This window comes from Ictidomys tridecemlineatus, chromosome 7 (genome assembly GCF_052094955.1).
Source record: "Ictidomys tridecemlineatus isolate mIctTri1 chromosome 7, mIctTri1.hap1, whole genome shotgun sequence".
NCBI classification, from domain to species: domain Eukaryota; kingdom Metazoa; phylum Chordata; class Mammalia; order Rodentia; family Sciuridae; genus Ictidomys; species Ictidomys tridecemlineatus.
This window is the reverse complement of record NC_135483.1, coordinates 56,885,167-56,902,984: the sequence shown is the minus strand read 5'-3', so window position 1 is coordinate 56,902,984 and position 17,818 is coordinate 56,885,167. Positions and strand designations below refer to the sequence as shown.

Sequence of the window (17,818 nt, the reverse complement as noted above, 5' to 3'; positions counted from 1 at the left end):
CCCATGTAAGAGTAAGACAGAGCCATGTGTGGTGGTGCACACCCGTAATCCCAGCAACTCGGGAGGCCGAAGCAGGGGGATCACAAGTTGCAGGCCAGCCTCCGCAACTTTTCAAGACCCTGTGTCAAAAACAAAAACAAAAACAAAAAACAGACTGGGGATGTGGCTCAGTGGTATAGCACCCCAGTTTCAATCCCTGGTATGGGGTGGAGAAAAAGAAAAAAAGCAAAGAAATAAAATGAAAAATAAAATAAACAGAAGAGTAAACTCTCTCTCCCTCTCTTGACCTTTTGCCATGAGATGATATAGCAAGAAGGCCCTTACCAAATGCCAGCACCTTGATGTTGGACTTCCCAGGCTCTAGAACAGTGAGAAATGTAATTTTGTTCTTTATAAATCACCCCGTCTTTGATATTCTGTTATAGTAGTACAATACAGACTAAGACATCTGTAGATGGCTGCTTTTGCTCTGTGTCCTTATCTGGCCTTTGCTGTTTGTGAACACATCCTAGTGTCTCTTTGAGTGTCCAAATTTCCTCTTATAAAGACACCAGTCCGATTGGATTGGGGCCACCCTCATGTCCTTATTTTAATTCATTCATCTCTTTAAAATCTTTATCTCTATCTCCATTCTCTATCTCTGTCTCTTTCTGTGACATTGGGAGTTAGGACTTCAACATATGAATGCAGGGGCTGTAACATACAATCCTCCCTGTGAAACATGTGTGTGTCTTGGCATCTGGTGGGTCCTCCACTCCATGCATGTCAGACTCTTTACCAGCCTTTCAATTGTACAGTCTATTATTTTAACCAGAACTTCCTCACCTTCCTTCTATTTCATTAACATTTGAAGTCTGTTAAAGATCCTCTTTGTCTTAAACTGGGTGTGTTGGTGCATACCTGTCATCCCAGCAAGTTGGGAGACTGAGGCAGAAGGATCACAAGTTTGAGGCTAGGCTCCAATTTATTGAGACCCTGTCTCAGAATAAAAAGGGCTGGGGGTGTAGCTCAATGGTAGAGAGCCCCTGAGTTCAGTGCCCAGTACTCCCCACCCCCGTTTCTGTTTGCTTTCTACAGATTGGCTGAGTCAGTTGAATTAAATTCAGTTTAAAGGATCTTCTTCTTCTTCCTCCTCCTCCTCTTTCTCCTTCTCCTTCTTTTCCCATGTACATAACCATCCTGTTTTCTTTCCTTTTTTATTATTATTTTTATTTGTTCTACTTAGTTGTACATGACAGCAGAATGTATTTCAATTCATCATACACAAATGGAGAGCAACATTTCAATTCTCTGGTTGTACAAGGTGCAGAGATAGACCATTTGTGCAATTATACATGTACCTAGGGTAAGGATGTCCATCTCATTCCACCATCTTTCCTACCCCCATAACCCCTTCCCACCCTCCCCTTTGTGCTGTCCAAAGTTCCTTCATTATCCCCATGTCCCCCCACCCCCCGCCCCAATCATAGATCAGCAACCATCTTCTTTTCTTTTGGTGTTTTCAAAATTTTCTCTTTAACTTGTGACAATATGGTTATTATGTGTCTTGGTGTGAAATATTTTTAGTTCATTTAGTTTGGGGTCTTTTAGACTCCCTGGATTTTTCTTTCCCAGATTTGAGAAGTTTTTAGTCAATAATTCCTCAGGGGAATGGCATCTATGAGCCCAAGCAACTATTGCCTTCTCTCCCAGATAGTTAGACTGCACCAGACCTGTCGGATCTCTAGGACTAGTGAGACAGATACTAGTTTTAGGGGATCCCCAGAGAAGTTGTTGTGCTGGATGTTTGGGTCAACTCTTTCCCTCCCCAGGCAGAAGCTGAGAACTGGGATTTTCCATCAGCTCATAATGTGCTGAGCAGAGGGGAGGATCAATAGTATCTGCCATCCAAGCCAGGGCCTTCATTTTCTCCTAAGCAGCTAGACTGTGGCAGACTGATCTATATGAGCTCCAACAATCTAGTCCTCTGGGGAACTTCCTGGAAGAATTGGAATGCTGGACATGCAAATCAATTTCTTCTCTCCCCTCATTGGGACTAGGGGCTAGGAAGTCTTTTCCATATTGTATAGGGCTACACTGGGGTAAGAAACTCTGAGAGTCTATCCTAAATCTCTTGGATGTTTTTGGTGAGTCTGGTTTTGTGTTCTCCTGGGTGTAGGAGAATTTTAATTAGTTTGTGATTCTTTTTATAATTTATTGAATACCAGTATGTAAATATGTTGGAAGTACAACATACTAAGAATGTTGGTCATTTACCTTTTTTTCTTTATTATTATTATTATTTTAATTGTCAATGTACCTTTATCTTATTTATTTATATGTGATGCTGAGAATCGAACCCAGTGCCTCACACATGCTAGGCAAGTGCTCCATCACTGAGCCACAACCCCAACCCTAGTTTATGATTTTTAACAGATGGAGTTTGTCTATGAATTGTTGTGTTTGTGGTGGTAAATCAAGGGGCTTTCTACTCTATCATGTTGCTGATGTCCTTGTATAATTTTAATGCAAAAGGCATCTTTTGGGGGATGATAGAATATATGTATTTATTAGAAGTGATGTATAATAACTTATTGACATTATCCTTTTTTTCTGTTTAGATGACATTAAATTTCCTATTTTAGTTAGACCTGATCCCTGTATATCATTGAAAGGCACTGAAGGATTTTTGCATATTTTCTACATTCCAAGTAAGTATATATATTTTTTTGTTTCTGTAGATCAGCTAGTTATTTAGGATATATCAATGATAGCTGGGCTCAGTGGCTCATGCATGTAATTGCAGCAACTCAGGAGGCTGAGACAGGAGGAACTACAAAGTTTGGGGCCAGCCTCAGCAACTTAGTGAGACCCTGAGAAACTTATTGAAAACTTGTCTCAAAATAAAAAATAAAAAGGGCAGTCCTTTTCATTTTTTATTTTGGAACAGGGTCCCAAATAAATTTAATAAACACCCTCCCCTCCTCCTAATTTTAGTCCTCTAGCATCCAAGAAGTGAATGATAGACAATTATGTTTTAATTTTCCTGAATCTAATTGTTCTATTTGTATATGATAGTCTTGTCTTTGCATTTATTTTTCATTAAATCAGCCCTGGGTTCCAAATATACTTGTATTAATTATATATTGTTATATAGCAAATTATCACAATCTTAGTAGCTTAAAACAGTACACATCTATTATCTCATAATCTCATAGGAGGTCAGTAGACTGGATATGGCTTACCTGTGCTAGCTTCAGAGTCTCCAACAAGGCTACAGTCTTGGCATTGACCAGGGCTGTGGTCTCTTCTGTGGGCTACCCAGGGAAGGAACCACTTCTAAGCTCATGTGCTTGTTGACAGTATAGTTTCTGAATACTGGCTGTTGGCTATCCCTCAGTTCCTTACCACATGGTTTTTTTCAAATTAGGTTCTTGCTTCATCAAAGCCAGCCAGAGGGACAGTCAGATAACAAAGAGGAAGTGACAGTCTAAAGTAGTGTATTTGTAGAGTGATACTTGTCATCTTTGCTGTATTTTGTTGGTTAGAAGCAAGTCACTAGGCCAGTTCACACTCATGGGTAGAGGATTACCTAAGGACACAGGGATAAAAATGGAAATAGAACTCAGAATGATAGACAATTGTGGCTTTTTGTTTGAGTACCAGGGATTGAACCCAGGGAGCTCAAACACTGAGCCATGTCCCAGCCCTTTTTTAAAAAATTTTTAAAAATTTTGAAACATTCTTCTTGGTTGAAGTTGCTTAGAGCCTCACTATATTGCTGAGGCTGGCCTTGAACTTGTGATCCTCCTGCCTTAGCCTCCTGAATTGCTGGGATTACAGACCTGCACCACCACACCTAGCAATAATTGTGTTTTAATTTCTGAGTATTTCAGTACTCAGTGTTTAATTTCCCTGTAACTAATTGTTTCATTTGTATTTGGATATTCTTGTCTTTGCATTCAGCTTTTCACTAAAAAATACTTAGGGCTGGGTGGTTTAGGTCAGTGGTAGAGGAGCACTTGCCTGTCATACATGAGTCCATGGGTTTGATCCCTAGCATCAGACACACATACACAACAGGGTCAGGAAAGATACTTAGTAAATACTTGGTATATTTCAAGTATTATGTAGACTGTAAATTTATTGATAGGGCATTCTTTTGATCTTCAAGAATGTCAGAGCAATAGGACATATGGATACGCAGATAACATAACATGATAAGTGAAATGATAGCAGTAAGGCTCTCATTCTAGAGATTTATTGTGGGAAATGCCTGTGAACAATAAAGGGAGAGGAGGCCACAGAAGTCATGAAGAGGATTCAGATTGGAGTTCAGTTCTGATACCTTTGAGAAATGAAAGGGGCTAGGCTTGCTGTGTGTGTCTGTAGTCCCAGCTACTCAAGAGGGTGAGGCAGGAGCATCTCTTGAGCCCCCCAGTTTGAAACTAGTCTGGGCAATATAGTGGGACCCTGTCTCAAAAAAACCAAAACCAACACACACACACACACACACACACACACACACACACACACACACCCCAAAGTATAAACCACAGAAATGAAAAGTGAAAGGAAAGGAAAGAGAATTAGATAGGATGATCATCACAACAAAAATGCATCCTTGAGTTCCTCTCAGCCAGGTCAGTGAGGAGCCCTGGAGCAAAGGCTGCTTACCACCAGAGACCCATGATAGACAGGACTTGCCTGGTTTGAGGGACTTTGTGGTACTTCGTTGTTCCAGGAGCATCCTGTAAGAGCTTGGTCTATGGGTGAGTGCTACACTGAGCTCTAGGCTACCTGCCAACTACCCTCCTTCTGATATTTGTTGTTATTTGTATTCTTGATGATTTCTGGTCTAATTGGAGTGAGATGAAATCTCAGTATAGTTTTGATTTACATTTCCCTGAGAACTAGAGATACTGAACATCTTATACTTGTTGACCATTTGTACTTCTTTAGAAAAGTGTCCATCAATTGCCCATTTATTGAATTATTTGGTTTTTTTTGGTGTCATGTTGAGTTCTTTTTTTAAAAAAATATGTTTTTTAGTTGTAGATGGACACAATATCTTTATTTTATTTATTTATTTTTATGTGATTCTGAGGATTGAACCCAGTGCCTCATGCACGTGAGGCAAGTACTCTACCACTGAGCTACAACCACAGCCCTCTAGTTCTTTATATATTCTACAATGATTCATGACCTTATTAGAAAAACATTTTCAGTGAGGTTGTAGTTACAATAATTGTTTTCCTTAGATAAAAGATTGTACATCTTTTCCATTTGGACTGGTTGAATACTTTGTAAGAGTTCAGGCAAGTGTATCATTTACTCGAATTTTCCACATTAACTTGTAGTAGAGAGATCATGAAGAAATTTTAAAGGCCATATATTTAATTTTTAATTAAAAAATTCAAATTTATTCTGCAAGAAATGTTTCATCAAAAATACTAAAAAGTTGGCTTGAGTTAATTGTCTTTACTTCCTTTCCTTTGAATTTTCTAGCAGAAGAGACTAGAATTGAAAATTTTTTGTCTTTGATAGTTTCTAATATCAAGTTATGAAGGTTTCTCTACTTTTAGACAAGACATACATAGCCCTTACCATGGACCATTCTACTTGACCACAAAGTTACCCTCTTGGAACTTCTGTTTGCAGAACCTGAGGGCAATAATAATACCCACTTCATGGATAGTTGTGATGATGAAATGAAATAATGTAGGAAAAGCCCAGGGCACATGCTAAGTATGCAAAAAAAATGCTGTTCTGTATAGGAGAATTTCTTATTTAAGGGGTTAATGGAATTTTTTCTTTTTAAGGGAGAGATTTAAAACAATTATATTTCAATCTCTATATATCTGTCAACTCCATGAATTTGCCAAAGCGCAAAGAAGTTATTTGCCGAGGAGCCAATGATGAATATTCTTTTTGCAGAGCTCTGAAGGGAGGTAAGCATTCAGCTCATCTTGCTTACGGAATGGAACAAAATTCTTTATAAGAATTTTATTGGAGTTCAAATGTTCAAAATAATTCCTAATTATCTTCTGTAGTGTCTGTTGTGATATATATATTTTTTTCATCACAGAAAAAATAATTTGAGTAGTAATTTGAGTTTTCTCTCTCCTCTTTGTTAGCATGGCTGGGGTTTATTAATTTTATTTATTTTTTCAAATAACCAACTTTTTATTCTGTTAGTTTTTTCAATTGTTTCTTTTGTTTCAATTTCATTGAATTTCAGCTCTGATTTTAATTATTTCCTGTCTTCTACTGCTTTTGGTGTTGATTTGTTCTTCTTTTTGTAGGCTTTGAGATGCAATGTTAAGTCATTTATTTGTTGACTTTTTCTTCTTTTAAGAAATGAACTCTATGCAATGAACTTTCCTTTTAGTACTGCCTTCATAGTGTCCCAGAGATTTTGATATATTGCACAGTGTTCTCATTTACCTCTAAGAATTTTTTAATCTCTTCTTTTATGTTTTTTTGCAATCTATTGTTCATTCAATCACATATTATTTAACCTCCAGGTGTTGGAGTAGTTTTTATTTTTTATTTTATCATTGATTTCTAATTTCATTCCATTATGATTTGATAGAATGCAGGGTGGCATCTCTACTTTTTTGTATTTGCTAAGAGTTGCTTTGTGGCATAGTATATGGTCTATTTTAGAGAAGGATCCATGTGTTGCTGAGAAGAAAGTATATTTGCTTGTTGAAGGATGAAATATTCTATATATGTCAGTTAAGCCTAAGTTATTGATTATATTATTGAGTTCTATAGTTTCTTTGTTCAACTTTTATTTGGAAGAACTCTCCAGTGCTGAAAGAGGTGTGGTAAAGTCACCCAGAATTATTGTGTTGTGGTCTGTCTATTTGACTCTTAAACTTGAGAAGAGTTTGATGAATTTAGATGCTCCATTGTTTGGGACATATATATTTATAATTGTTATGCCTTTTTGATGTATGGTTCCCTTGAGCAGTATGAAATGTCCTTTATCTCTTTTGATTTACTTTAGTTTGAAGTCTACTTTATTTGATATGAGAATGGAGATCCCTGCTTGTTTCTGCAGTCCATGTGAGTGGTATGTTTTTTTCCCAACCTTTCACCTTCAGTCTGAGGATGTCTTTTCCTCTGAGATAAACCTCTTGGAGGCAGCATATTGATTGATTTTTTTTCAATCCAATCTGCAAGTCTATGTCTTTTGATTGGTGAGTTTAGGCTATTAACATTCAGGGTTATTATTGAGGCATGATTTGTATTCCCAAACTTGACGTGGTTTCTCCTTTGATTAGTTTTTCCTTTAGTGTAATACCTCCCTCTGCTGATTTTCATTGTTGTTTTTGGAATATTTTGCTGAGGATGTTCTGTAGTGCAGGCTTTCTAGCTGTAAATTCTTTTAACTTTTGTTTATCATGGAAGGTTTTTATTTCATCATCAAATGTAAAGCTTAATTATGCTGGATATAAGATTATTGGTTGACATCCATTTTCTTTCAGACTTTAGTATATATTGTTCCAGGATCTTCTCTTTCAGGATCTGGTTTGAAAAATCTGCAGATATCCCAATTGGTTTCCCCCTATATGTAATCTTATTCCTTTCTCTCATGACTTTTACGATTCTCTCCTTATTCTCTGTGTTAGGCATTTTCATTATAATGTGCCTTGGTGTGGGTCTGTTGTGATTTTGTACATTTGGTATCCTGTAAGCCTCTTATATTTGGTTTTCCAATTCATTCTTTGTGCTTGGAAAATTTTCTGATAGTATTTCATTGAGTAAATTGTTCATTCCTTTGGTTTGGAACTCTATGCCTTCCTCTATCCCAATAACTCTTAAATTTGATCTTTTTATGTTATCCCATATTTCTTAAATGTTCTGCTCATGGATTCTTACCATCTTCACTGTGTGATCTACATTCTTTTCAATATTATATATTTTGTCTTCATTGTCTGTCTGAGGTCCTGTCTTCCAAGTGGTCTAATCTGTTGGTGATGCTTTCTGTTGAGCTTTTAATTGGTTTATTGTTTCTTTCATTTCAAGGATTTCTGTTTGTATGTTTTTTTCTGAACCTCTATCTCCCTATTGAAGTAATCTTTTGCTTCCTGTATTTGTTCATGTATCTTGTTATTGAAATTATCTTTTGCTGCCTGTATTTGTTCTCTTATATCATCCTTTAATTCACAGAACATTTTAATTATGTACATCCTGAACTCCTTCTCTGTCACTTCTTCTGTTGTGCTGGATATGATTCTGATAATATAGTATCTTGATTTATTTGGGGCACTTTTTTCCCTTGTGTTTTCATGTTGTTCATGAATCTTCGCTTCTAGCACTGCGGCGCAGCATTACCATTTTTACCCTATAGGCCTATAATGTCGCTGCAGGGTTCCAATACTTCTCCTTTAAGGGGAAGAACAATGTTAACAGATCCCAATATGAACAATATACAACCTTAAACCATAGAGTTGCTATTAAGCTGTTTACAGTTTTGTCACAATATACAGAAATGGTGAGTTCAATTATTATCTACAATATAGATAGTAGGTTTGCAAAAGGGTGGACAAAAACAGGGGATGAGGTGTAGGATGAGATGTTGAGGGGGTAGGAGGTGAGGATATAGTTATTAGTTCTTAGGAAGTGTGAAAGAGGAATCTAAACAAGATGGTTAGTAGCAGGAGAAGAGAGAGAATGTGATTTTGGGGAGACAAGTAAGTGGGATGACAATAGAGTACATAAAACAAACATACATAAACATTAAGAAAAATAAAAAAATAAAAAAAATATACAACACAACTGTAATATACTATGCAGACATCCCGTCCTCAGTATCCTAATTCATGCAAAGTAGTTGGTTTCACAAATGTTGGGGATATGAGGGTGGGAGAATAGAGAGGGAGAAAAGAGGAAAACAAAATCTTGAAGAAACAAGGATTGTTTTGGTTGGAGATCAGTGTCTTTCCTGCTTCCTTTCTCATATAATAGGTGGGGTTGTCTGTTGTTTGCTGATATCTCCACCCTCAGGATGGTGAAGGTTACCCAGGAGGGAGGGTTGGTCTTGGGTGCAGGGCACCTGGAAGTGGGGTGTGGCATCAGCCAGTCCCCAGTGGGAGACTGCACCCCAAGGATGTCCTCTGGGGTTCCCTTGTGTGATGTGGGTGCCTGCTCTTATCTCCTTATATTACCTGTAGCCCTCACAGTTTCTGGTTTCTAATTTATTCTCTAAACTGTATCTCACCCTCTCCCTCTTTACTTCCTAATTGGGGACCTTTCTCTCCAGAGGTCTCGTGGGTTGCACATCTCTCTTGGAAAGCTGTTTTGTATTGGGCAGTCACTGTGCTGGTTTAGCAGCTGCCAGGGGGAGGGGGAAATCGAGGACTATTGGTACCTGCCCAGCTTGTGTTCCAAGCTGGAGCTGCCCCAACTAAAGATGGCAATGAAGGTGTCCCAAGATGGAGGCAGCTGCTTTCTGCGATGGAGTGTCTGGTCAGGTGGGGGAGGCTGGCCGGTGGCTTTGGGTGATGTGTTCAGAGATGCAGCTTGTGGCATGCTGCACTGTGGCTGTTGGCTGTCTCCAGACCCAGTGCGAGACTCTGTGGATGCCAGCGGGACTGTCCTGGGCCTGCCTGGGTTCTGTGGGTGTCCTAAGTATCTTTTTATTATGAAAGACACATTAAAAAAAAATAAACTATTGCCAGTCCATCTACCACACAGTAACCAATCCAGACATGGTCCACTCAGCCCAAGGGTTCCAGGTTCCAGAGTGGCCCCTTGAAAAGCCCAACCACTGGACCCCCCCCCCACACACACACACGCCAAGTTTCAGAGGTGACGTTTCTGCCTGTACTCTGTCATTGCATTGACAGGCAGTGTTTTCTGCAATCAAGAACCTCTGCAGGTAATCCCATTTCCTAAGAATGAAATGTGCAGCAAAGCCTGTTCTTTACTATTTGACAATAGTCCAGGAGATATAGTACTGTTAGTGTCCTCCTCAGAGCCCTAATGTCACCGGAGAGTCAGTGCCCATCCCATCCTGTCTCTGCTCACCAACTGTTCTCAGGAACCTCACCCGTGCTCCGGCACAGGATATTCCAGGTCAACAGGGCAGGCACATATTTGAGTGTTTTCTTTTTTTCTGATAAAATCCATCCTGTGTTGTCCACCTGCCTCCCAGTCCTCACTTCCTCAGTTTCTACTGCTTATGTCTGCCTGAGGATAGATACCAGGAGGTGGTGGCAGTAACTGTGGCCTTATTGGCTGCTTACTTCCATGCTTTTGCCCAAGTTTCTGGTGCCCCTGTTTCAAAGATGTTGGCCCACTGGCCCTGGCCCTGACTTGACTTGTCACCCTCCCCCACAAGTTGACAAATATTTCAAAAGCTGCTCTTCTGGCCAGCTGGGTTGTGATCCTTTGGGCCTATGCCTGCTCTTGGCAGAGCATGGTGGTGGCTCTTTCTGTGCAAAGAGTTGATGACAACCTCTACCCCATAGGTATGTGGGAGTCTCGGGTTCTCTTGGAGGCAACAAGGTCTTCAATTGCAAGATACAAATATATACCCCAAAGCCATTCCCCCAGAGCCCTACCTCCTCTAGCCACACCCCACCTGCCTTCAGTTACCACTCAATTAATCCCTATAAGGGGATTAATTCTCTGATTGGGTTAAGGCTCTCGTAACCCAATTATTTCTTTTCTAAACCTTCTTGCATTGTGTCACATGTGAGCTTTTGGGGGGCATCTCATATCTAAACCATGACATTCTGCCCCTGGCCCCCAAAAGCTCACATTCATCCAACAATGCAAAATACATTTAATCCATTTCCAAGAGTCTCCAAAGTCTTTAATTAGTTCTGAGATTGCTCAAAGTTCAAGTCCAAAGTCTTCTCTGAGGTTCAAGGCAATCTTGCATTGCAAGCTCCTATAAAACTAAAAGCAATTTACAAGTATCCTATATATAAAGGTACAGAATAAACATTTCCATTCACAAAAAAATAGGTGCATAGAAAGAATGGATGGGACCAAAGCAAGACCAAAATCCAGCTATAAGTAGTTCTGGGTTCAGCATCTGGAGCACATGGCATGATGTCCTCTCCAAAGGGCTTATGTAGCTCTACTCCTGTAGTCTTGTTGGTTGCATCTCAAGGGGCCTTTCTGTTGGCTTGTCTCTGCTCAATTCCTGCAGCTTTCCTAGGTCGATGTCCCACATTACTGGCATTTCTTAATCTTGGGGGTCTCCACTGCAGCTTTGACTCTCTCCTCAAATCTCTATACTTTGTCTTCTCAGGGAGTGCTCACAGGGAATCCCATCCTGCTGCACTTTGCCTGGATTCCAAGGCCTTCCTTTGAAATCTTGATGGAAACCTCCATGACCCATTAACCATAGCATCCTGCATTCCTGCAGAACCAGCACCACGTGGTTGATGCCAAGGTCTGCCACCATTTGAGCAGTAGCCCAGCCTCCAGGGACCCTACCTGCAGCAGTATCTGAGTGTGTGGGTGGCTGAGCACATTCAAAACACTCTCTAGGCCCCCTTGTGCAAGAAGGATCCCATACTTGTCTCTTCTCAAGAGAATTTTCACTTTTACTCCCTTGAGCCTGAGATGGGTGTGGTCTTTCCTGCACCTAAGATGCCCTCAAGCCTTCTTTCTTATTGTCTCTGGAAAAGTCTTCAGGATTTCTTTAGTGGCAATAATGTCTTTAACAACTGCAGAGTCCTTAGGTTCAGTTTTACTATTGCCTTTCAAGTCCAAGTTTTCAAATATTTCTGCTCTGCTTTCTGCTTCCAAGTATCATAATAAACTTGGCTTAAAGTTGCCAGAAATACCCATACCACTTCCTGAGTGCTAAGCTGCCTAGACATTTCTTCTTCCAGATTAAGAAGTCCATTGCTTTTATAATCAGCCTCACAGAAAGTCTCAGGACATGGGCAAATGCAGACAGCTTCTCATAACATGAATGGCCTCTGCTTCCAAATTCCAAAAGAGACCTCCTTTTCTGAATAATCTTGAGCCCTATTTTCACTGTCCATGGTCCTATTGGCATTCTAGTCTTAGCTCTCACCAGAATCGGCCATTAGGCTCCTCTTAAAACAATCTACATTAAACAACCTAAACCAGCTCATGCTGCTAAGCATCTCAAAATCCCTCCCATAATTCCAAAATGCTCCAAAAGCTTCTGAACCACATGGCCTGGTTAATCACAGCAATGGCCCCATTCCTGGTAAAAATTTTGGTTTTAGTCAGCTATTTCACCACTATGACTAAAAGACCCAACCAATTATAGAGGAGGAACAGTTTATTTGAGAGCTCATGGTTTTAGAGGTCTTAGTCCATAGAAGACTGGCTCTATTTCTCAGGACTTGAGGTAAGGCAGAACTCATGGCAGAAGAGTGTGGCAGAGGGAAGCAGCTCACATGATGATCAGGAAGCAGAGAGAGACTGTGATATTTAACTCTTGTGCAGACCTATACTCTTTCACTGAATCAGATTGTGCCCCAATTCAATGCCTTTCTCTTCTGATATTATGCAAAACACAATAAATCCAGCTTATTCTATTTTCCCTTCTTGCTTTTCTTAGCAAACCTTGTCTATATGGCAGAGTTTCAGTGGATATACCTGGCAGTATAATTTCTACCCCTTATTCTGTTCCTTGAACCAAAATACTATTTTCAAAACTTTGGAGGTTTTGGAAGTGAAGAACAATAAGGAACATATACTTTTTTCTTGAGATTTCTAAAGGTACTTTTCAAATTCATTTCAATCTTGTGCAGTTCAACCAATATTTATCCAATGACTTCTGTGTCCCGGGCACCACTTGCTATGAGAACAGACATGGGTCTCTCTTAGGAAGGTCGACAGCTTGATTAGGCAGAAAACTAGGCAAGAGTATATAAAAAATTTAATTGAACTTAATAGAAGCCAAATCCATAGTAATAACTCAAATAAGGATAGATAAGTGTAACTACAAGGAGCAGATGGAGCCTGATAGGCACTGAGAAGACTCCAGGGGTAGTCCTTTTAGCCAGCCTACACAGAGTGGTCATGTCAGGTCAAAATCCTGACCCTGAGCACTGTTCTTTGGATATGAGGTCTTAAAGTTCACTTCTGAAATCATTTCTAGAAATAGCTGTAGTGTTATTTTCTTCTTGGAAGCTGAGAAATGAAATCTATGCAATAATGACTCATTTCAGAAGACACATCTATGATCTCTCTGTCTTTTCACATGTGAATAAGTATTTGTGGCACACCATCTACAAGGCACAATGGAGAAAGCGAAGATGAATCAGTCAGTCGTGTCCTCCTCATAGAGCAGGGTGGAGGAAAAGAGAGGCACAAACTTATGTTTGTGATAATCACACAGACGTACATATCTGATCAATACTCAAGCTAATAAAGCAAGTACATTTGGCATATCGTGAGAATTCAGAAGAGGATTCTCAATGGTATAGTTTTGAGTTGGACCATGAAGGGTGGGCAGAGATTTGATATGCAAAAATAGAGAAAGGGGAGCATGTACTTTTCAGGAATTAAAGATCATGGGATGTCTAGATAGATTAATGTTCTGGTGTAATAACCCCCTGCCCTCATTTGGGTTTTTGTTTTTTATGGTCCTGGAGCTTGAACCCTGGGTCTACTGTATGATAGACAGGTGCTTCACTACTGAGCTACATCACTAGCCCCCTACTTTCAATTACTGTATAGTAGATTTCATTTTCTACAGTTCATATACACAAATTCATACAGCATGTGTTCTTCTTTGTCTGACTTTTTTCCCTGAACATAATAACTCTAAGATTCATTGATGCTGTTGTATATACTTCCTTCTATTGCATTGTATGGATGTACCTAAATTCATTTATCCACTTACCTATTGATGAGTGGATAAATGCATTGTTAATTATGATTTTGGCTATTACAAATAAAGTTACTATGTGCAAAGAAAGACAACCAAACCCAGACAGCCTGGCCCCAGAACCATATTTCTTTCCAAAAATGCTTCGCCACCGTTATCCTTACTGTTTCTTTTTCGTTGCATATTGTACTTGGAAGAGTTTCTTTATTTGTCTATATCCCCAGTAGTCTTTAGCTCTTTGAGGGAAAGGATGTTGTAATAGTAGCCATTATCTCCCTAGTTCCTGGCATATAGTAGACTTTCAACAAATATTTATTGACTATTAGATTTTTAAATTGAATTGTCCTTGAATTAAAGATATAAGATTAAGAAGATACAATCTCTTCACTGAGCTTAAGAAGCATCTCAGTGTGTTACTCCCAGAAGAAGAAATATTTATGAGAACAGATGTATGCATGCAGGCATAATCTATTTATCTGCCTTTAAGTATTATCTGTAGCCAATTCTGAGAATAATAACTATTTTAATTGTACATTTGACTGTTACTTAAAGAAGATTTTTTGGCTGGGTGCAGTGGTACACATCTGTAATCTCAGTGACTTGGGCAGCTGAGACAGGAGGATCCCAAGTTAGCAACACAGGGAGACTCTGTCTTAAATAAAAAATGAAAAGAGCTGGGAATGTAGGTCAGTGATAAAGTGCCCCTGGATTCAGTCCCCTGCACCACCAAATCAAAACTGAAAACTATATCTTTTGTTTAACATTAAAAATATTTCTTTCTTTCCATTCGTACTCCCTGCCTCTACCCACTTCAACATTTTCCTCTGTCTGACTAGATGGCAGAGTGTGGTTTTTCCTCCAGTTCTGGCTGTACTTCATGGCTTGTTTATGACCAGGATTATGGCTGTGATTTAATCAGAAACTAAATTCTTAGCCTTCTATTTTAAAAATTGTATTTTATTTTAAAATTCGTACATCTTTATGGGTATGTTATAGTAAGTCAATACATGTAAACAATGTTTATTACTCAAATCAGAGTAATAAGCATTTCTATCTCTTCAACCATGAATTATTTTTGTGCATTAGGAATTATGTACTTACCAGTCATTTTGAAATATATCATAGGTTGTTTGCCCAACAGTTACCTTACTGTGCTAGAGAAGAACCTGGAGTGATTCCTTCACTCTGTGTTTTTGGTGCCTCTTACTGAATTTCATTCTGTTTACCCTGTCCCAAACCCCTCCTTGTGTCTATTGACCTTAGTCAGGCTTCTCAGTGCTGTGATAAGAGGAGCTTTAGTTGTCTGGCTGCCTTTGGAATATCTCTCCCACCCTTAGGAAAAGTTTTCTCTATTACATCCAGGTAAAGGTGCAACAATATTTTTGAAAACTACAATTAAATATGTACATATATAACCTGAGGTAATGCATATTTTCATTCATTCATTCATTCATTTTTGAGACCAGTTCATCTTAAAAGTTTGCATCCCCTAAGAGAGAGGTTCTGTGGGGCTGAAGAAGCCACAGGAGAGTACTAGTCAGGGTGTAAGATCTATTATTTCTCTAGTTTACTGCCTCTGCCAGTAGCCAGTGTTGTCTATGAAGGGATGTTCCATACAATTAAAAAAAGAAAGATCACCTAATAATGATGTATTTTGCATTATGTTTGCAGAGACTGTGAATACAACAATACCGTTTTCCTTCAGGGGAATACTATTTCTTAAGGTATTCTTCAAAATTTATTTTGTATGTTCTTAATCTTTTGCAGTAACAGATGTGTTAAGATTTTGAAAGAAGTAATTTACAACCTCTAAAAATAGTGATCCAAGATTAAATTGTTTAAAAATTTTAGTTGTAGGTATTTTTTCCTTCTGTAGAATATGGAAAAATTGCACATATGATTAGCTCCTTTTTGTAATTTTTTTCCTCTAACATACAAGGTTAGAAGTAATGAGAATGCTCGTTTTATTAATCTGTTGAATGGTCTTCATATGAAAGCACTGTTCAATCACTGTATATAAGTCAGTAATAGTGTATAACTACTTATGTAATATACTAATTATATAAGTTGTTTAGGAGAATAGAAATCACATAACTTATAGGCTTATTTTTGTTTAAAAATTTTCTTTGGAACTTAGCTTGAATGTCCAGACCTTTCTAAAAATAACTACTGCCTCAATGAATACCAATGTAATTTTAGATATTTGTATCATATAACTGGCAATGAAATTTTATATATTTCACTTCTGGAAACTATTTAAAAATAAATTTTATTAAAGCATATTATTTAGATGTTTTGTTACAAAAAGCATAATATCTGAGAAACTTATAGGCTATTTTCTAAGAATTGTAGAAGTCATCAATTTTTTCTTTCTTTCTTTCTTTTTTTTTTTGTACTAGGGATCAAACCCAGAGGTATTTTACCATTGAGCTACATCCAGGCTCATTTAAAATTTTTTTTTAAAAAATTTTGATATAGGGTATCTCTAAGTTGTCAAGGCTAGCCTTGAACTTGCAATCCTCCTGCCTCAGCCTCCTGAGTTGCTAGAATTATAGGCATGTGCCACCCACCCCAACTCCTCATCTTTTAATTGGGAAATAAATGGAATCTATAATCATTGAATTCAAAGGCATGTAATAATATTCCATGTCATTTGAAAACAGAGAAAATGATAATTGGGTTGGGAGTGTAGCTCAGTGGTAGAAAACTTGCCTAGCATGCATGAGGCTTGGGTTCAGCTCCTACCACCAGAAGAAAATATAAACAATTTAATTAAGTGGCATTAAGGAAGTTCTTTTTAAAGCCAGGTGCTGTGGCACATGTCCATAATTCCAGCTGCTTTAAGGGGCTGAGGTAGGAGAATCACAAGTTTGAGGCCAGTCTTAGTCCAGGTTTAATTGCAGTACTGACAATAAAAATTCTTTAAAAAGAGGAGCATTTGGGGCTGGGGTTGTGGCTCAGTGGTACAGCACTCGCCTAGCACATGAGAGGTGCTGGGTTCTATCCTCAGCAAACAATGTGTCCAACTGCAACTAAAAAGATATTTAAATTAGCAACGTTTAACATTTTAACTTGTATTTTTTCCCCCTTGTTTTAGGGCCGATACAGATGTGTTGCAGAAGCCATTGCTGGGCATACTGAAGAAAAACTCTTTTGTTTGAATTTTACCATCACACACCACCCTCGTCTCAATTAGAATAAATTGAGTATATTTTTATTTTTCAAAAGTGGTGTTCTTATTTTAAGAATCTGGAATCTGTTAATCAGGTGTGGGAAGAGGAGGATACAGGAGTGACTGTCTTGAAGGAAGACTTTTTATCCTTATGGAGCTCTAGAAACAGTTGAGAGCTGTTGGCATGATGCCCTGCCCAGAGCTCCCAGGTGCATGCAGGGACGCACTGGGGCTGTCTGGAGGTTGACAGAGAGGAGGAATGTGGGCAAGAGCTTTTATTTTGTTTTCTATGAAAAGGAACAGGCGAGGCAGGGTTGGTAGGTTTTGGATTGGCTGGTTTGAATCATTTCAGCAGGCTCTGGGGCATAGGGGCTGCTCCTGGCTGTCTTGGACCTGGTCTCTGGACAGGTGGTCCAGAGTGTGAGAGCCTCACAGAGGAGGAGGTTGCCAGTGCACGTGCTCTGGATCAGCTGGTTTCCATGGGAAAGGTATCCTCACAGGTGGTTTATTACGGTCTCTAAGGATTAGCTAGCCCTGGGAGGAACAGTTAATTCAGGGATAGCAAGACCCCTGATATCAAAGCATTAGAAATACAGACAATAAAAAGGCATGGTTAATATTACTTGTCACTGAATTTTTTCCTCCCCCCACAGACAGTGAAACCTCTTGAAATCCATTGACTCCATCTCCCCATTTGTCTGCTGCTACTCTGGGGCAGATCCCCAGCCATGCTGCCCTGGAAGATGCCACCATCTCCTTGGTGACCTTCCTGCATCTGCATCTGTTGGAAGTGTTGGAGGGCTTTCCAGTCTTTCTGCTTTTTC

The 17,818-nt window shown here is 39.0% G+C and overlaps 1 protein-coding gene across 1 annotated transcript in view; it reads left to right on the top strand.

Moving 5' to 3' along the window:
- Ly96 (lymphocyte antigen 96) overlaps nucleotides 1-17,049 on the top strand; it is an 18,494-nt gene extending 1,445 nt beyond the window's left edge. Inside the window, exons 2-5 of the mRNA XM_078017018.1 lie at nucleotides 2,601-2,690; nucleotides 5,802-5,930; nucleotides 15,494-15,546; nucleotides 16,920-17,049. Coding sequence (XP_077873144.1) covers nucleotides 2,601-2,690; nucleotides 5,802-5,930; nucleotides 15,494-15,546; nucleotides 16,920-17,018 — 371 coding nt within the window. The 3' untranslated portion in view covers nucleotides 17,019-17,049. The remainder of the gene's footprint in view (nucleotides 1-2,600; nucleotides 2,691-5,801; nucleotides 5,931-15,493; nucleotides 15,547-16,919) is intronic.
- Nucleotides 17,050-17,818: the final 769 nt, after the last annotated feature.